Source organism: Tupaia chinensis, unplaced genomic scaffold (genome assembly GCF_000334495.1).
Source record: "Tupaia chinensis unplaced genomic scaffold, TupChi_1.0 Scaffold000541_1, whole genome shotgun sequence".
NCBI classification, from domain to species: Eukaryota; Metazoa; Chordata; class Mammalia; order Scandentia; family Tupaiidae; genus Tupaia; species Tupaia belangeri.
The window spans coordinates 1,920,339-1,942,361 of record NW_006160054.1 but is presented as its reverse complement, the minus strand read 5'-3'; the positions used below and the strand labels follow the sequence as shown (position 1 = coordinate 1,942,361).

At 36.7% G+C, this 22,023-nt stretch overlaps 1 protein-coding gene across 1 annotated transcript in view; it reads right to left on the bottom strand.

Moving 5' to 3' along the window:
- Window positions 1-22,023, bottom strand: part of ADAMTS19 (ADAM metallopeptidase with thrombospondin type 1 motif 19) — a 287,126-nt gene that overhangs the window by 87,881 nt on the left and 177,222 nt on the right. Inside the window, 5 exon segments of the mRNA XM_027775296.1 lie at window positions 3,103-3,223; window positions 9,342-9,469; window positions 14,980-15,152; window positions 16,088-16,218; window positions 20,955-21,056. Coding sequence (XP_027631097.1) covers window positions 3,103-3,223; window positions 9,342-9,469; window positions 14,980-15,152; window positions 16,088-16,218; window positions 20,955-21,056 — 655 coding nt within the window.

Sequence of the window (22,023 nt, the reverse complement as noted above, 5' to 3'; positions counted from 1 at the left end):
TAGACAAAGGCCATGATAGAATTAAAAACTCAGACAGGTCTTCTTTTTTTGAAAACATGTGAAGTTCTTAATAACATCAGGTTTCATTATCAATTAAATTAAAAATATTAATGAATCATACACTATGCTGGTAATTGTGAATATGTTGCTAAACAAAAGTAACAGCCTACTTTTCCTCAGTGAGCTGAAGATGTAGCAGGGAAGGAAAGACATGAATGTAAAATTACAAATGTGGTTAGCGCTACACGGTGTGGAGCCCAATGTGGTTTCATTAAACTAGGCATAGTGATAGGAGGGAGCCGGACTATTCAGGGATCACTTCACTAAAGAAATGATGAACCAGCAGGTGGCATAGAGGTTAAGGTGGCTGGATCCCATGTGGCTGACTACATGGCTCAAGTTCCAGACCCAGGAGCTTAGAAAACATGTTGTGTGCGTGTGTGTGAGTGTGTGGGCATGTGCGTGCCCAAAATCATGAAAGGAGAACGGAGGAAAAGGGATTGTGGTGTCTCCATCCATGCTTGGGGGTGATTGTTCACTTTCTCTCTTTCCCTGTCTCTGGCAAGTACCCTAGAGCAAATTGAAAAAAAAAAAATAAGAAAAAAGAAAAAGAAAAGTAAAAGAGAACAGATGACATTAGAACTGAGACCTAAGCGATGTCTAAGAAACTGACAGAACGACATTTGCAAACATGAGGTGTAGGTCCAGTGGGCAGAATAAGTTTGGGCACCTTAAGAAATCTGGTGGCAACAGAAATGGAGGTGTGAGATGAGAGACAGGAACAACACATGCAGGACCTCTTGGTCCAAGTGAAGAATTCGGGTTTCTTCCCTGCAAACAATGTGAAACTAATAGAGCTGTAAGGAAGAAAGTCATGTTATTAGTCTTGGATCTTCCGAATATCTCAGATGCCTCAGACATTTTCCAAATGACAGACAGGTACTGCTAATAAAACGTTATCTATATTGAACGAACAAAATGAACATCAGTAGACATTAAAGTGACATAAAATCAAAAGCAATTTGGAGTAAGGATCTGGAAAAAATATTCACATAACTGAAGTCAGACTAAAAAGTATCACTGCCTTTTTTCTTGGTATTTTTGTTTTCTAGGTTTTTTTTTGGAGAGGTTTTAGCTATAGGGTACATAAGCTCATGAGAAAGACAGAGAGAGAGTGCTCTGAGGAGATGGCTACGTTGCAATCTCTTTTCCTCCATCCTTCTCTCGGGATCTTGGGCACACTTGCACATGTGCCCGGTGTGAGTTTAAGCCACTGGGTCCGGGAATCAAACTGTGGTCAACTATATGGGAGTCCAGCGACATAGCCATTACGCCAACTGCTGGTCCCTCATGGTATTTCTGTTTTCTTAGTGGAAAAATAGTGTTACTACAACCAAATAAAGACACTGGTGTGCTGAACTTGCACCAATATTTTCTTCATATAGTGAACTGTTTATGTGCATATTAAATAACAATGCAAGCATATTCTTCAAAAATTCTAGTACCTTCAAATTTTGTCAGTTTCTCACATCTGTGCTACAAAAATGTCTCCTAGTACAATCAAGTGGAAAAGCTAAAATAATTACATTTCTTGGTTGAAAGTGTGGGAGCTTATATCAGCAAAGTATGCCTTTTCTAAATGAATGCAGGGAAATTTTGACTTTTGGGACCTATTTTTCTTTTTTGCAGCTTTGGAGCTTGAGATTTTGATCTGCAATTTACTCTAAGCCTTTGTTCCTTTTAGGCAGGCCTTGTGGCGGGGGGTCAGGTTCACTTATCTTTTATTTTGCTTGGGCCTAGCAAAAGGTTACATTCGATCTTTAAAAAGCTGTATCAAATTCTCTTTGCTGGAGGACTTTAAAAAAAAATCTAGAATGAACTTGATTATTCAAACATGAAAAACCTGTCATGGTCTTTGTATTAAAACGAATACATATTTTAGTCTCAGGTTTTTTAAGTATTCTTTTCATACAAAAAATGAAATTTAAAATATGAAAATGTTGGTATATGTAATTTAAGCATATTTAGATGGTACAGTAGATTTATGTCCAGGTCAGAGACTAATGTAAGCAAGAAAATATTAGCTTCTCTCCAGGTTGCTTGAGTACCTGAATACAAAAGTATTTTCTGTGCCTAAACCATAGCCATGAGTTGTTATGTATCAGTACAGATAATAACATTTTGGGTCATAAATAACTTTAAAATTCATACTACGCAGACATCCATAATAATTCCAATCTAATATCCCCTGAGTATCAGTATTTAAAGATGAGAGGACAAAAATAAGAGATAACAACTCTGGCTATTAATATGTTTAGAACATTAACCCACATCTTCTGACTCCCCTGTGTTACTGCTTTCACTATGCTACTCAGCAACAGACCCTCTGTTTCCAAAAAAATGTATTTCTTTTCAATTTAGTAAAATGCTGGAAAAAAAAGAAAAAAAAAAAAAATCAGTATTTAAAGATGAGAGGACAAAAATAAGAGATAACAACTCTGGCTATTAATATGTTTAGAACATTAACCCACATCTTCTGACTCCCCTGTGTTACTGCTTTCACTATGCTACTCAGCAACAGACCCTCTGTTTCCAAAAAAATGTATTTCTTTTCAATTTAGTAAAATGCTGGAAAAAAAAGAAAAAAAAAAAAAAACCCAGAATAAATTTAGTAAAATGCTGGAAAAAAAAGAAAAAAAAAAAAAAAACCCAGAAAATGGAAAGCTGAAAACCTGAAGGCTAATATTCTCAATAGTTGCTTCAGGCTGTTATGAATCATTATCTTCTGTTAGACATCAAGCTTTGCATCGGAGAATGTCTGCAGAAACCTGATAACATTAGCCAATGCAAATTAGATTACTCCCTTGCTGCTCTAAGTTATTAAATGCACAACAGATGACTTCATATTTTCATTATTGGGAAATGGGCTTGTTAGAATTTCTGGCTCGTATCACATGTGTTATATGTCATCACTAGAAATCATGCAAGACCCATTGCAAAAATCTTGAATAGAATCAGAACTGTGGTCTCTTAAGTTCAATGTTATTGCCGTCCCCCCAAACTACAGGGATTATTAATTATGAAAGAATAAAGAAAAATTACCTGCTCCTCTGGTGTGATTAAAATCCCCTTTAATGATTTTGCATGATTTTCCATTGCCATTACACACACCACAGTGATCTTCCCTTGCAAGAGACCCCAATAAACCATCACAGCCAACTTTCTGTAATGAGAGGACAGCACAGCACCAATCATACATTTTTATTCTTTTATTCTTTTACTACTAACTTAAGACAAACCTAGTCTCTCTATTTCAGACATAGTTTATTAGCAGACTATCTAAATGTCATGCTCTCTGGTGTAAATAAATACAGCAAGCTTATGTCCAATCATATAACCTATAAAATGACCAGGAACAGAAGAATGATGAGAGTAAATAAGCATTAAATAAATAAATAGGTATTAAATATTAAATTATATCTTAAGGGGCCAGCAGTTAGTGTAATGGCTATGTTGCTGGACTCCCATGTAGTCGACTGTGGTTCACGTCCTGGACCCGGTGGCTTCAAACTCGTGCAGGGTGTGTGTGAGAGAATGCCCAAGATCCCGAGAGGAGAATGGAGGAGAAGGGATTGCGGCAGGGCCATCCCCCCTGGGGGGTGATTTCTCGCTTTCTGTCACTCTGTCTCTCTCCGCCTCTCTCCGTCTGTCTTGCGAGCGCACGCACACTATAGAAAAAAAAAAAAAAAACTCTTCAAAAAGAAAAAACGAAACAAATTATATCTTAATATGTTTGAAAAAAAATTACAGAAAACTAATTTACATAACTCCAGGAACTCACATATCTTTTAAATATGAACAGAATTGACTTGATTCATTCTACTCAATATAGGACAGATACACTTCACTGTATGGATGGCTTCATTTCTAAAGTGATTATAAAGCAAATGCTAAATATTAAATCTTAACATCTGGAAAACAATATTATTTTCACTATAGTCCACGAGCAAACTTCTTTCCCCTCCTTGGCATCTCACACATGAGTGTATAAGCTCCTTACAACCCATGGCTGCTCTAACAAAACATGAATAGCTGGGGAATCAGTTTTTATATCTTCCTAAGGAAATTCTGTTCATACAAATTTTCTAAGAAAAACATCAATGGATTCTTTTCTTTTAAATGTTTGCTTCCCATTGATGTTCAGAAAATAGGATCATATTTTCAAAGTTGTACAAACTCAAGAGAGGAATTCAGTATGTCAATATTGCCAGAAATACAAGAAAAGGTTACATGATTCCTCCTAATCTAGGATTTGGAGGAGAGACTGTGACACATTCATTTAAAACAAATTCCAGTTATAGTTGGTCCTTGAACAAAACAGATTCAAACTGTGAAGGTCCACTTAAAGTGATTTTGAAAAATAATTATACACAAAAATACAGTACATTTTCTGTTTTCTTTCTTTACAATTGTATTTGATGTGGCTTACTTTATTGCAAGAATACAGTTTACAATACATATAATATATGAAATATACTCCTAGCCAACAGTAGACGATTAGTAATTAAGTTTTTGGGGACCCAAGAGTTATACATGGGGCAGAAGTTGGCACAGCGGTAAAATCCCATGCTCTGTGAGGAAATCACACAAACAAAAAGGTTTCCAGTTCAATTCTGGAAACTCCTCCTTGGGTATGCCGGGAATGCACTTTCCTTATAATTCAGGGTTGGCTGAGGGCCAGGTATGGATAGTGGCATTAAGACCCTGTTGGGAGTGCTGTCTCTCCCTCTTGGTCTCTCTTGGTCATTAAACTCATATATATTTATTATATATATGTGTATATACGCAACACACACACACACACACACACACACACACACACTTGCTTTTTTCAGTTTTTGCTATAGGGTATATGTGCTTGCTAGAGAGGGAGAGAAAGAAAGAGGAGAGGAGAGAAAATAAAGCACCCTTTAAGGGATATGATCATCCCACAATGCCTTTTCCTCTAGGGATTTTGGGCATATACACACACACATGCCTGGTGTGTTTTTCAAGCTGCTAGATCTGAGACTTGAACTGCTCAGTCAGCTACATTGGATCCAGCCACCTTAGCCACCATGGAGCTGGCTGGTCCAGTAGACATAGATTTTTGACTGCATAGGGGATCAGTATCCCTAACCTTTGTGTTGTTTACGGATCAACTGTAAACATTTTAGAGGAAATTTTAATATGAAATAAAAATGAAAACAAAAAGCAGCATCCTTGTGACTAGTGTTGGTGCTACTAGAGTTGGCGAAGCAAGTGGGTTTTATGGCAGTTGTAGGATGAACAACCGGAGACAGGAAAAGTCACATTAAAACTGTGAAATACAGCATCTTTTCCTTTTTGCCAAGGGATTCCTATCATTGTCAAGAGATAGAAAGTAAAGCGTTTGTGGACAACTAGGAAAGAAAGTCAAAGCTTATTTCAGGACATAAAAACAGAATGTCTCTGGAAGAAAGAAAGCCACCACAGGAAATGCCCAGAACACAATGAAGTATGCACAGAGCATGCTAACAGGAGCTGGAGATGGCTCACAAGTCCTCAAAAATCTCTTTTTCGAGTACAAATGAAGAAAAAGTTAAAGCAAAGTTTGATCATTGGTTTTGCTGCTCTAGTCCTAGTGATACCTCACTTCCTTATGAATGGTAAAAAAACAAGAAATGGAAGTTGAGTCATTGACTTGATTGGTATTAGGAATTCAAGTTTTTTCAGATCCTATAGCTAGGATACCAAGGTCTGTAAATCTAAAGTAAAGTGTAGTGATAGACATATATATTATGGTTCAATAATCATATATTTAAAAAATAACAGTTAAAGATTTTAAATTTTATAACTGACTATTTCAAGTATTCACACTGATCAAAATATGCTAATGATCCAAAAGGCAATGCCATTCAACTTGTGCAAGGCACCTGCATCACCGCTGGCTTGCTTAAAATGGGCAAACAACATGGTAACAGTCTTGAACCTATTACTATTATTATTAATTTGCTATAGGGCACATGCAGTCAACAGAGAAAGAGAGACACACAGGCAGCGAGATAGAGAGATTGAGAAAGTAAGCCACCAGGTCTAGGACTCAAACCACGGTTGGTGGTTGCCATGAGGGAGTTCAGGGCCTCAACCACCACACCTCCTGCTGGCCCGCCCTTATGTTTTTTAGTAACAGAAACTTCAGAGACTCAAATTGTGTCAACAGCAGAACACTGTATTTTCAACTGACCACCATTCACCTAGCTTAGAAGTCTGCAGTTTTGTGCTATATCTATATCTGTATCTATATCTCTCTATATCTCTCTATATCTATAGCCACAATCTCTTCTCCACCATTTTTCCATCTATCAGGATTTGGGGCACATGCACACAGACACACACTCACTTTGTGTGTTTTTCTAGCCACTGGGACCAGCTTTAAACCAAAGTCAGCCATTGGGATCCAGATCCCTTAAAGGCTAGGCTATAAGGCCAACCCTGTACTACATATTGTGTGATAAAAGAAAGTACTTTAGTCATAACCTTAATTTACTGAGGGCTTTCAGAAAAAAAAAAAAAGAGAGAGAGAGAGAGAGGCATGTTTTTAATTACATTGAAAGGCTGAATAAAAGATTTTAATTAAAAAGTCAGGATCTTGAAGTATTCAAATGCCATTAGAAGTCACAATCCATTTCAGAGAATTATAATTTAATTATCATCATTGGGTTTGCATAACATTTGCACTGAGTTTTTGTTGCTGTTGCTGTAATTTTAATGTCTAGCCAGGGACTCTGTAAAAGATCTGGCTTACACAATACCGTTAAGTGAAAAGCATAGCAATTTAGGTTATTATATTTGGCATGTACTGTTAGGAAAATAATTTTTGAAAATGAAATTATTTTAAGACATTCATTAATCTGACAAATTTGCATACAATGACAAAATACAGCTCAAAGTTTTAATTGCATAATATATAGTTCTGAAAAAAATGTATACATAAAATACCTACGGATTTTTTTTAAAACTAAACGAATAACTACAATTCACATTGCTGTCATATTCTACTAAAGAATAAAGGAAATTAATATGTAATCATAAGACTTTTTCTTATGCCAATGGTATTACATGATTCTATGCTTTAAACTTTATAGCATACTGGCAAAATTAGAATCTTAGAGCTGGGAAAGCATTTAAGCTTCATGTTGTTCCCAACTTCTTACCAAGAAGTCCACTTACCTCTAATAAACCACAGATTGATCTACGGATAGATTGTAATTGTTTACAAATTTTAGAGTGTGTGTGTGAACATGTGTGCACATGCATGTGTGTTCAGGTATGCATTTTTTGGGGAGAGAAAAAATTGTTTTCACCAATTTTTCAAAGGAGCATATAGCACAAAGTTGATAGCCATTAGTCTAACAACTTTATTGGATTAGTTAATCAGGCACACATATTTTACGTGATTGGCCCAAGAACACAATTTCTTATTGGCTATCATGAATTTAGTGTCTTTCTCCTTCTACCTCTTTCATTGCTAGAGGACTGATTTCTCTGTCATTCTGGGAATTTCAGCACATAGCACCTTGCTTAAAGAAAGTTGCCTTTTCCCGAGGTCACCTCCCCTTCCTAGGTCAGCAGGCAGTCAAACACTAGGAGATGCTGTGAGTAAAAGGCCTAGAATTCTCACTCCAAATGACCAAAGGGTGATGATTCTGAAGAGCCAACCCAGTTTTTCTTTTCTTTTCTTTTTAACATATTTTTGCTATAGGGTGCATATGATTCCTGGAATAACAAAGACAGAGAGACAGAAAACAAGAAATCACCCATCAAGGGGGATGGCCACACCACAATCTCGTCTCCATTCTCCTCTTGGGATTTTGGGCACATATGCACACAATCCTGGTTGGAGTTTCAAGCCACCAGGTCCAGGACTCAAATTGCAGTCACCCACGTGGAAGTCCAGTGTCTTAACCACTATGCCTCCTGCTGACCCTGAGTCATCCTAATTTAAAGTTCACCACAGGGTCTGATAATGTCTGTGACTGTACTGTAGTCTGATTTCTCACCATGTCCCTGTCTGTCCCCTTCCTCTCCCCATACAAATGTTGATCATGAAAACACATTAAACTTCCGACATACTAATCTTTCAGGGGAAGTCAATGTAGGATGGTGGCAGAAGTAGAGCTAATGACTTCTAAGTTCTAGCCTGTGATCTTCCCACTATGGTTTTTTTATAATTGCTTTAACAATAATTCTATTTTTCACACAAATGCATACAAAAGAAAATTATGTATAAAAAGAAAAAGCAAGCAAAATGTTTAGGTATTATAAGAAAGGGTACTATGTATTTAAAAAAATCAGTTGATTCAAATATGTTGATAATACCTGAATATGGGTAATATGACTGATTTATAGGTTTTTGTCTCATAGCTCAGTCTTGGACACAAGACATGGAGAACCAGCGTATTAGAATTATTGGTCTGGAATGTTTTCACATAAAATGCCTAAAGCATTTCAGTTTTAGCCTTGTAATATATACATTACACAATCAAAATCTCAGATCCTGGCCCATTTATGTGGCACAAGGTGTAGGGTATTTCTGTGTGAGCTTAGGGCCACATGGGAGGCCTGGTTCACATCCTGAATCAAGCAGAACATACTGGGTATGGGAGCCCACACCTGAAATCCCAGCTAACTGGGAAGTATGGGCTGAGGATTGCAAAGGTGAAGCCAAGTCAAAAACTGCTCTCTCCTTCCCTTCTCCTGTACTCTTTTTCTTACAAAAGTCATCATCATTTCAGGTTGATTTGAATAGCAATGATTTTTGGATTACTCAGTCTAACCACTCACTACACAAATGAAGAAATGGAGTTTCAAAGTAGACCACACTTGCTTAAGGTCACAGTCATGTCAGACTACGCCTCTATATTTGGGCTCTCATTTCAAAGCTTCTTGTCATATTGTGATACTGCTCCATGGTCCCACAACCTTCCCTAGATACATATATATTTTAAGGTTTTGGCCATAGGACACAAGTCCTCACCAAAGAAAATAGAGAAAGGGAGAGTGAGAAATTGCGCCCCCCCTTCTCCCCCTCCTCCTCCCCCCTGTCCCAGGGGAGATGATCACACTGCAGTTCCTTCTTCTCTATTCTCCTCCTGGGATTTTGGGCATGCACACACATGTACCTGGCGTGATTTTCAAGTCACTGGGTTCCAGACCTTGAACTGTGGTCGACCAGGTGGGAATCCAGTGCCTTAACCACCACACCACCTGCTGACCTTTCTTCCCTAAACATTTGAATTCTCTCCTTTGGAATGTCTTACCTGGCACCTGCCATTCGCACAGATATCTAATCCCTGATATCCACAAGAAGTCCCATCCATCACTTTTTCTGAGAGAAGAACAGGCTGTTCTTTTCCAACAGTAGAGCAAAACAAAGCACATGGTTTTTCTACAAACAGAATAGACAAAGAGAAATGAGATGAGGATTACTCCAATAATGTTTTTATATTAAGCTTTCTTTTTGAGGACAGATATTGAGTACAAAAGTGTAATCCAATGCTAACTGAGTAATATAATAACATAGTAAGTAATACCAGAGGGTTATTGTGAGTAAAATATGAAAATATAGGTATCCAATGGACATTAATACCATTCTAAAGAAATGGCTTCAAATTATTTTCAAAATGTGTCATTTCAGAAGGAGAAAGAGAGAAAAAGCATGCTTTTGTGGGTGTAGTCACACCAAAATCTTTCTTCCTCCATATCCTCATCCCATCTGGATTTTGGACATGCACACACATGTGTGCAGCATGTTTTTCAGTTCCCAGGGTGGAATTCAAACCACAATCAGCCATGTAGAATCCAGTTCCTATGCACTATGCTTTATCTCTGCACTGTAGGGACAGCTGGAGATTTCTACCTTTTTTTTTTTTTTAGAATTATCTTATTTAACTTTATTTATTTATTCACTTATTTAATTTTTAAAAAATTTGACCAGAAAGGGACAAAGTAAGAGTGAAAGTGGAGAGTGAGAGAGAGAGAGAGAGAGAGAGAGAGAGAAAGAAGTGAAAAAGTAAACCGCCATGTCTGGAGCTCAAACCATGGTTGATCATGTGGTTAAGGGAGTCCAGTGCCCTTACCACCATGCCACCTGCTGGCCCTGAATTCTACCTGTTTTTAAGTCCTGATTAAGATGAACTTTATCCATAGGTCTTCCTTGACTTCTCCCTTCTAAATTCTAATTCATTAACTTTCAATTCTATATATTTGGCATTTCTAATTTAAAATATACTAACCAGAACAAGAAGAACCTTTAAGATGAATAATTCTTGTGAGATTTTCTATCATAAGGATGTTTAGAAATGTAATACAATCCCATGAGAACATCCACTGTTATATCTGACAGTATGCTAGCTAAGAATCAACCCCCTCTACCGTTTACTCAGAAAGCATGTCTTTATATAGATATCCAGGTTGAGAACCATTGCTCCAGGTGAAGAATTCTTAAAACGGTTGGCAGGCTTCTTTAGTGTCTCATTAATCAATAATTAGGATAGGTGAGGTTAAAACCCTTGCCTCTTAGGCTCCAAGAGTGGCAAAATATTTTTCAAGTGTTGTTCCTACTTCTAAGCCTCCTACACAGCAGCTATAGCATTTGGTAACACCAGTAGTATGATTATCCAAATCTGAACCTTCTGAACAATTTCCATGCTACATTACTATTGGCTTGACACCAGTCAGGTCCTTTACTGTTTATTAAGCTTGTATAAATAGAATGGAAAATAGTTTACAGTCCCTGACACTGATCTTCCCTCATGTCTTCAGTAAAGTTCCACGTATGCTGATGGGATTCTATAAATACCAAATAACAGCCAGAGGCATGGAATAGGATATCACTTTGCAAAGAGAAGACAGACAGTTAAATGAGCCTTCAGAACTGAACATTTCAAACAGTTTTCACATGTGGCTTCTGAATCCTGCTCTGAACAATTTCGGGGAGTTGGAACAAGGCCTTTAATGTGCATGGTTTTGAAATTTTCCTTTAAGATGCCATTATAAGCTGCAATAAAGCATTTCAGTATGCTCTCACACCTCAAAGTAGGTTATGTTTATTCAATGACTGCTTACTCTGTCATATCTTTGGACTTAAAAACAGCTGCTCTAATTGCAGCACTTTAAAAGTGTATATATAATTCCCTTTCTGGAGTTTTCATTGAAGAGAGGAGCAAACCAGATATTTGAATACTGCTGAAAGGAGTTAGTTTCCTAGAACATTCCATTCACATTCCAAGCAAGAATTCAGATAAAAATCTTTGTATTTCTTCTTTTATAACATATTGTCAATACTCTGCTTACTGGAGCTTTCCAGATGACATGAACATTTGATACCAATCTTCCTTCCTGAAGTATACCCTCGGGACTGTGACATTGTAGTGATCCAGGTAACATGCCAGTACTTGGCAGGCAGGCTCTGTCTTGATTTAAGAGATCAACCCTTTCCAAGATATGCATTAGACATGGATTTTTGCCAACTCTCAGCACACGTAGAGTATGTAAAATATCTGAATGTTTAAGCCATGCAATGTATCTCTTTTCTCCAAATATAAGTGTTCACTATTGCATTTGCTACCCTACATTAATTCCCCTAGTCATGAATTCATGTGTTACATAAGAATAATAGATACAGCCACTAGCATTTTATGGTATTATATGTTGTTAAGACTTGATATTTTTTAAAAGAATTGCATATATCAATCTTTTCCATAGTTCTATAATAAATACATGAAGGCTAGTTACTATGTATTCTATTTATCAAAAGGACTGAAATGTTTGGTTGATACATGTTGAAAAAAAAAATCAAAAATACTAAGTACTATGAATCATAGTAGTTGTTGATAAGCATTTGATAAGGGTAAGGACCTTCTTTAACTGTGATTTCTGACAGCTTTAATATTTGGAATTGATGCCCAACTAGCTCTGATTTTCTTTGAATCTGGTGAAAGCCTGTTTTCTCTCTCTTATTTCATATATGAATAAATAGGTTTTGGATGAATTTAACATTATTAACTCCCTTCTAACAGGCAGTTAGAAGTAGTGATAGGGTTAGCCCTCAAATGATTTAGATAGTCATACTGATTATATTTTCACACCAAAAAGCGATTGGTTATGTATTCAAATGTAGGCAACAAAATATTTATCAGAAGCTTACTATAAACCAAACACTGTACTAAGAACAGGGAATATAGACACTTTGAAATGTGCTATTACGGGGTGTGATACTAGGGAATAAAGACACTTTGAAATGTGCTATTACGGGGTGTGCATAGGGTACTTGGAAGGGATGCACACCTAATTTGGAGGATCAGAGGGATTTTTTCCCCCACAGAAACTGAAATAAGCCACGTCCAAAAAAAAAAAAAAATCAGTAGACATTTTTAAAGTAATTAAACAAGAAGAGAGATCAAAACTTGTGAAGAAACAGCTACTATGTCAAGAAGCCAGCTGGCATAAGGACCCAAAGAACATGATGAATTGGAGAGGGGAAATGAAATTTAGCCTGGATGTACTAGAGACTACAAACACTAATGGTGAAGATGAACTAGGAATGATTTAAAGGGGTCACAACGCAAAAATGTCCTTATAAAGCAGGTCATGGAATTTGTACAACTGAAAAGTTAGCATTCTCTCTACTGAGCTCGGAGACAGTGAAGGGACACAAAAATGTCCTTATAAAGCAGGTCATGGAGTTTGTACAACTGAAAAGTTAACATTCTCTCTACTGAGCTCGGAGACAGTGAAGAGGACTGAATGAATGTGAGTTGGAAGGGCGAAGACGACGAGTTTGTTCTTAAAACTTGCAGTTATCCAAGTTGAAACGTGAGCAAGTTATTGTACATGTAAGTTTGTAGTGCAAAGGAAACATGTGACTGGAGAAAAATGCACGAATCATTTGCATATTTAACATGATAGAAATAGTTGATAGCACGTAAGAAGGAAATGTAGAGGAGAAAAATGCACGAATCATTTGCATATTGAACGTGATAGGAATAGTTGATAGCACGTAAGAAGGAAATGTAGAATAAAACAGAAGAGCGTTGGGAATAGGCAGAAGGAGAGCATGCCAGGGATAGGTCAGAAAGCGAAGTTGTACTGTGATATGGAAACCAAGGCACACGGAAGTTTCAAGAAGCAAGAGATGGTTGACCGTTTATTATTCTCTTTGTACCAGAGTAGAAAGAGAACAAAAAACCATCCATGCGGTTTAGTTTCCTGAGACTTTTTTATGACATGGAAGATTTGTATTGGTAGGATTCAGATTGAGGTTAAGCAGGCAGAGGACTAGGAAACGGGCAGCTGACTTGAAAAGAGTAACCGTGAGGGGAAAAAAGTGTAAGTTCAATACAGCTATGAGTTGGAGGAAAGCTTTGCATTTTTTAGTAGGAGAGTCCTGAGTATGTTTTAAAAAATGAATACGAATGACCCAACACAGAAGGGATTAAATATGAGGGGGGAGGGTCTTCAAAAGTTCATGGAAAATGTGTATAATGAAAAAGCTGTGTATGCACTCCAAAGACTTTTTGCACCAAAATAAACTCTGATTTTAATTCCATTTTTACCACAAACTTTTGGAAGTCCCCACATATCTACGAAAATATAGGGGTAATCCCTAAATAGCTATTTGAAAAGAGATGCCCATGGCATCTAAGACACAGTTGGGTGATCACTTGGGAAGAAGAAATTAAAAGTGTGCTATGTAATACAAAGCGGATGGAATGTCTGCAGATATAGCTAGGCTTCCGTGTGACAGCAGGAAGATAATGAGGTAATTATCTGATGACTGCTCTTCCTCCCTTCACCTCTAACCCCCACAATGTAGAGGAATACCTATGTCCATTACTACTAGAATGTGCAGGTGCTTGCACAGAGAAAAGGGGTTTGAGCTTAGATTGTTGACAGGAAAGTACTGAGATGATGGAAAGCTCAACCAAATTTACCAAGGGGGTGGGAATAAAAAAAGGCAACTAGCAGTTTATGACCAATGAACTCAGAGACTTCATCACCACTTTCGAGAACTGTCACTCAAATACCAGAGCCCACTCACCATGGACAAGTGTTATTATTCTTAACTAGTAGAGTAGACATACTTTTTCTAAATCACTATTTTGAAATAATAATTTATAGGAAGTTGCAGGCAAGCAGTGCAGAAAGGCCCATGTGTCTTTCACTCCATAACCCCCCATGGTTATAGCTTGCCAGAGAAACCCAGGATACAGGCACTGATGTATGTGTGCAGCTCCATGCTATCTGATCACATGTGTAGACTGGTCTAGACACTGCTGCCACTGAGATACTGAACTATTCTATCAGTGCAAGATCTTCCTCACGCAATTACTTTCCACAATACCCACTCCTCTCCCGCCCAACTGTCTCTAAGCCCTGGCAGCTACTGACTTGTTTTCCATCCCTATAATTTTGTCATTCAAGAACGTTATCTAAATGGAATCATACAATGTGTAGGCTTTAGAGATTGGCATTTTCCACTCAGCATAATGCTCCGAGATCCATCAAGTTGTTGCATGCATCAACAGTTTGCTACTTTTAATTTCTAATGAGCATTCCCTCACCCAGGAATACAATTTCTACATTGTATGTAGTGTATGTTAGTTATTTAACAACTCACCAATCTATTTTCCAGTGTGGATGCATAATTTCACATTCCCACCAGCAACATCTAAGAGAGTTTCTTCTCATCCTCACCAGCATTTGGTATTACCAGTAGTTTTTTTTTTTATTTCAGTTGTTCTAATAAGTATGTGATAATGTATTTGTAGTAAAGATAGAAAAAATTAAAAGTTTGAGAATATCTAGAAGATAATATGCATTATAAAAATACTACTGTAAAGCACTCTGTAAATCTAGAAATTTCCGTGGAGATGGTGATGATCTGTTTGGTCATACCTTCATCCAAGACGGCTTGCCAATGAAGTACATGCTTTGGGTTCGAAGTTCTAACACTATAGGCCTGACATTGCCAGTCTCTGAATCCAGGCAAACCTGCAGGACAAGGTGGATTCTCACATATTCTGTATTGTTTTCTGGGACCATTACAATCCCTTTCTTCAGAACCTAGCCTAGAAAAAATAGCACAAATAATCAATTTTATCTTTGTTTCTTATGTTAACCATCCATATTTTAAATTTAACATCACCATATTCACAATGTATGATCCTTTCTATTTAGTCTGCTTTTGAAAACATGGACCTATTAAATGCTTGGTGAAAACAGAAAACTTATATGTTGACTCTTTTTTTAATATAAAAAAAGCTATGCGTTTTCTTTGCAGTTCTCAATCAACTGACCTTCCAAAATAGATGAACACTAAAAGCCAGCTTATCATGAAAAGGATGCATGCAGTAAAGGGCAGAGGCTGCAAGTCAAACCAAAATCCAGCAACTCTAATGAAGTTTGGGCCTGAGAATTATTAAGAAGATATATTCTTATAAATTCGTATAAATGCTTTAACACTGCTTATGACTGAACTGTGCCGTTCAGCTTCTGTTAGACAAATTGGAGCATATGCACAAGCTGAAATGACTTTTTCATGTTCTGGTAGGCCCATTCTAGCAAAGATAGGGTTAAAAAGCTGATCCTGCCATCTTCCCTGTCTGCACACACGCTTAGCATGCTTTTGGGAGTCCTTCTTAGCTTGTACCACCATTCATTCTGTTCTCTCATTGCTCTGCTCTTCTCAGAGCGCCTTTACATGTTCAGTTGGTCTAATTAAGTCTCCCTACTTTCCTATATACAACATTTTATTTGATTTACATATAAAAATCACCTTTTGTAGTTTTCATTATTTATTCTTAGAAGGGCGGGTCTTTATTTTCTTCTTAAAAGGGAGATTTTTATATAAAATAAATAACTGAAGGGACTGTTCTGTTTTCCAAAGTGGACTTCTTTTCGGAAGGGCTTCTTTTGCTTTCCAACATGGTTTATCAGTAAAGCTTTTGCATGTCAACATTGAAGAAAGCACTGCCCTCCCCCAATCCAGGAACGTTGAGTTTACCCAGGACATTTGCGCTCCCGACTGCTGATCCCAGAACTGCAGGTTCGGCTACAGGGACTCCACAGGCTCCACTCTCCGGCCAGATGTTCAGGTGCTGAAGTCCTGCTGGTACATTCTCCAGCCTTACACCACTATTCCAAAAGTTATGTCTTAGGTGAACAAATCAGGGCACAGCTGAAAATCATTCACTGGCCTATACAGTCACTGGCATTGCAATTAATCAGGTCTACTAGAGCTCATAACACGTGGAATTGAGAAAGAGCAAAAATGCACTGGCACTTGCTTTTGGTCATAGTAATATCACTATCCAGCTTTCATAGTTCTCATGCCAGATCATATAATCTTACAACGAAAGCAGTGGTCACAGCCCTGAGAATGCAGCACTTGCCATGGACATAGCGTGAAGAAGATGGGAAGCCATTGGTAGCTGTACACTCAGCAAAGAAAAACTAGCACATACTTAGACACATGTAATTGTAAAGGGGCAAAAAAGGTCATCTATAAGAATGAGAAACAAAAAATAAGTAAATGTCCTTCAATAACTACACAAAAGGAGACATTTTATGCAAATCCATCAAATTTGATTTGGAACACCAGAAATTCAGTGTACTCTTTGCTTGTAATTAAAAATAAAATGGTATGACTTAATATTAATACTCTCTTATATGCCTCTCCCACCCCCCGAAAGTGTTTCTATTCACGTTCAAGCATTAATATTAAAACAAGCTTTCTTCAGGCCAGCAGGTGGCATGGTGGTTAAGGCACTGGATCCCACATGGCTGAATCTGCAGTTTGAGTCTGGACCTGGCAGCCTGAAAAAGCGTGCTGAATATGTGTGCATGGCATGCCAAAAATCCCGAGGAGAACAGAAGAGAAGGAATTGAAGCATGGCCATCTACCTTTGGAGGGATAGTGTGGGGGGATGATTTCTCACTTTCTCTCTCTCTTTCTCTGGCCAGTGCTCATGTCCTAGGGCAAAAACTAAAAAAAAAAACAAGTTAACATCAAAACAAAAAAAAAATCAAAACAAGTTTTCTTTCAAAAAGCCAAGTTTGTTTGAAAGACTTGGACAATTAGAGTGTAAAATGCATTCTAATTATTTTGTAGTTCATTTACTTTCTGTCAACTGGGAAAGATAATTGGAAATGATTACCATAAAAGAAAGAATGAAAGCCCCGTTAATGCTTTCATAAGCAATAAAATAATTAGTTCCTATCTATTTTCTCTATGATGTAGAAATTTAAATTCAATCTTTTTAAGATTGAAGAGGCTTTAAATCTAAGCTTGGAATAAAAACAAAACCTCAGCAACTCAGAGTGTATCAATATGCTAGGGTCATCATTAAATAAATCGGAATTTTGTACAAAGGTGAGCTCTAAACATTGGAAGAGGGAACAAAACAGATTAGGTGAAAATTTATATCACTTACTGGTCTGAGGGCCTTAACAATGTTGTGTCATTCATGGGAAAAGGGTGGAACGTGAAAGCTGTCAAACCTCAGCTGGTCACATTGTTTTGGCCTACTTGAAGGGTGTTTATTTTTCCCAAAGTGCATATCATCGCTCTTTGCCCATTAAGCAGCAAGCTGGCATTGAAAGGCTGGGCTAGAGTTCATAGCAGAACTAAAAATATTCTGGGACGGACTGGGATCTCGACTCGCACATCATTTAAACTAGATCACATCTGGCAGATGAAGAGAAATGGAAACAGATATGCAAGTAAATCTACAAAACATGTATAACATACACTCTCTAGAGGAGAGCACATGACCTAAAAACACGGAGTATATTTCTATTCTCTCCTATTTTTATGTGGACATAGACAGGAAGTTCATGGAAAACCTGGTTGGAAGAGGTCGATGAAGATGTCATGGGAACCTGACCATTGTCTAATCAAATCTTGTACAGACAAAAAGGAAGAGAGGAGCAGAGGAAGAAAGGCCAAACACTCTCTGCATTCTCACACTGTGACTGTTAGGATATTATAGTCCTCTTTTCTTTTTTTAAATAATTATTTTATCTATTTTCATTTATTTATTTTAATTTGACCAAAGAGGGACAGAGCGAGAGCGAGAGCATGAGAGAGAGAGGGAAAGTGAGAAAACAAGCCGGCAGGACCAGGATTCAAACCACGGTTTGCCATGCGAGAGTCCAACGCCCTTAACCACCATGCCACCTGCCGGCTCTGTAGGCCTCTTTATCCCAAATAATGAATGATGATGGTAATTTCAAGAATCTCAAACTAGGAAAGCAAATACCTAAAATATATTACATAAAATCCCTTGAAAGAATCTGAAATTCTACTAAATTGGTATTTAACTTTCTTTTCCCTATTCCCATAAGTAGAAAACACTGAAAGTCAAAATGTACATACATTGGTTTTTACTAAATCATTTATTAACTCCTTAATCTCTGTGAAACGTAAGCACATTTATATTTGTTTTGTAAATGATAAAACTGCAGAAATTATGCAAAGATAAAAATATTGAGAGAAAAGAAGAAAATAGTTCACTTTTAATTGGAAAAATGTTGTCTAGAAATAGTACATTTCTATCTTCAAAATCATCTTGAATCACAGAATTCTGCGCCTTCTCAGACTGAATTATGTATTCCCAGATGAGCTATAATATTATCGATGAATCAGTTTGGTTGACACTAGTGTTATAAATAATAAAATCCCCAGCTTCATTTCTCAGTTGGCAGTGAACTGAACCGAAATGGATTTAGTGTGAGGTTGCAAGCGTTCAAATATTTTATCACAACCACAACGACAGTGGAGTGCTAGAAGCCACTTTCATGATGAGACAGATGGATACTGGAAGAAGCCCACCTGGCCTGAGAAATGAAGCTCATTAGTTATTTCAATGTACAAAGCATTCCAGAGTCTCTAAAAGAATATCATTAAGGAAATCAAACATTTTACTTTTGATGAGTAATTATAGTTTTGATGGCTGAAAAGATAAACTTATTTTAGACAGCTCAAAAATGCAAATTATAGTCATAAATATGAGAAGAAAAAAATCATAGTAAAAAATATTTAAGATGCCAGATTATTAAAATGAAGAGATTGTATTGCTAAAAAAAAAAAAAAAAGAAAAGAAAACTAAATAAAATATCTGAGTTGCTTGATGTTTGAAGATTTATGGTGAAATGTTTGGTTATTTCTACATATTACTGCTTTCATTCAAGAATAATGAAAATTGTAATTCAAGCATAATATCGTGAGACTTGCCTGATGTACATACATTGTTGTAATTCTGTGTAAAATTAAAACAGACCCTAAATTCTGACCCTCTATTTAAGCTTATAGAAAAATATGTGGAAAAGTCTGTAAACTCCTAACTAGTATTTCCCAGAAGTTCTCTGTTCTCTCTTTGCTATTTTCTCATTGATAGTATCTGTTAACAAGATATGCCTAGTCTTTTTTTTTTTTTTTTGTCCTATAGTTTAGATCCTAACAACTTGTATTTTTTTTTTCTCTTTTGAATTAAGGAAGTCATAGAAGTAATAAATGACTATATGCTTATGTCAAACAATCCAAAAATGTCTGGAGAAAATTATATTCACCTTTACCTCCCATTGTTTTATTCTCATCCTCTCATCCATCAATTCTACTTTTTTCCCCAAAAAGTAACTACTAATTACAGTTGGAGTTTATATATTCTATGAGCTAAAAATATGTATACTATATCCCTATCCATTTACATCTGCATGTAAACTGTTTTTCTTAAATCTCAGATAGTATTTTAAGGTATCAATTTTTTTTGACATATCTATGTACCAACAGCCTTGTCTTATAGCTGTTGATGTTAGTACATACACATCTTTCTGACTTTTATAACAGCTACATTGTAACCATTCCTCTCCTGAGAACTCTCTTTGTTGCTTCTTATTTCTGAACATTGCAAACAGCATCCTTACATAAGCATCTTTGTTGCATGCACATGCGGGACTTCACACAGGTGCAAATTCCTCCTTAGAACCATTTTCTAGAAGTGGAATTGCTGAGTTCCCTTCCATTTTTCAAGTTAATGCGTTTTTAAATTAGTCCTTCACATAAGTTAATTTTCTCTATGTAATCCATCACAAAACAATCTTTAGATTCTTTATGTTGTTGCTGACTTTCAACTGTAGTAAATATTCACGTTTTTCTGAGGTAGTTTCTGGTCTTACAAGTAGTAAAATGTTAACCATTCCACGGCAGTATACAAATTAGAAAATGGCATACGCTATTAACCTGTTATGTTTAGAATAAAATAGCCATATTTATAAGTATACATGGGAGCTACCTCCTTCATTTTCATCAAAAGAAAATTAACTTTTCAATAGCAATTATTTTGATTTGGAAATATTTAATAATAAATTCCTGTTGTCTTATGAAGCACTTTAACTTAAACTATGTAGACAACCAGTTATTTACTAATCTCCAAATATCTATAGCAAAGTTTTATTTATAACGCTTACATTAACAGGGAATAATGTGACAGTATTTTGTATCTAAAAGGATTAATCAGTTCTGAGAAGTTTTGCCATTTATGTTATTATTTGTACTTATTTTACTTGTATTTAATTTCAGAAGTAAAAAAACGACATTAAATTCACCTTTCTGTGAAAGCAATACACACACACACACACACACACACACACCTGACTCTCAACATTATCATAATCAATAACAATGAAAACCCACACCATCAATATTAACGAAAGCAGTATTATTTGGTATTTATATATGAACATATATATTTATATATTAACATATATAAATAACATTATTAAGATAGATATACATGTAACTGAAGGCAAATGCAAGAATCTCAAGTTTCATTTAATATTCTTAATAAATTCCGGGAAAACAAATGACTTACCTTACCAGCATCACAGTCAGTGCCATCCATGGGTGGATCGAGTTTGGTTCTGCACTCTTTCTCTCCTTCTACCTTGCACCATAAACCTGTGCAAATAACATGCTGAAAACAAAGACACAGTAACCAATAAGGGGAGGAGTCACATATTTGAAGTTTAGTCGATGAATTTTGTTAGTAGTTTTCCCTTTACTTTTTTTTTTCCTTTTTTGGCTATACGCCATGTGCACTCACCAGAGAGAGAGACAGGGAGAGAGAAAGTGAAAAGTCATGCCCAGGGGGAATGACTCTGCAACAATCCCTTCTCCTCAGTGTCCTCCCGGATTTGGGGCACACACTCACATTTCCCTGGTATGACTTTCAAGCTACCAGGTCTGGGATTCGAACCTCATAGTCAGTCATGGGGGATCCAATGTTTTAACTTCCATACCACCTACTGTCCCACAAAGGTTATTTTGATAGCCCAACAGAAACTATTTGAAGAAAAATATCCTATAGGTACTTTTAATATTAAAATATGGCATTAAATATAGCATATGGCTGTTGAGAGTGATGGGAAGATCGTATTACAACTTCATGCCTCCTCCCCTAAACTCTAGCCCCTCAGCATCGTGTTTTATGCTTCTATGCCATGGTTCTTACTCCATGTATTACATGCCTCCTCCCCTAAAGTCTAGCCCCTCAGCGCCGTGTTTTATGCTTATATGCCATGGTTCTTACTCCATTATTTCATCATATGCCCTTGACATAACACATACTATTAATGTATATATTTCTGTAATTCTCAGTAAGTTTTATATCCACAACAATGAGCTGTAGATCATCTAGATATGATGAAATTTTTCTAGGGAAAATTAAACAGAAAATAAGATATTGGGATAAAGCAGTAGAGACATGGTAACAACGAGAGAGATGAACTATAAGGAAACTGCAAGAGGGAAGATCATCAGAAACCTTAGTCACAGTTTTAATTCTGGCCTGTACAAAAACATTGATAGAAAGATTTCAACTGACCCATTCTTCAAGATTTTCTGTTTGTTAAGACTGTTGAACTATTTTGGACAGGAGCATA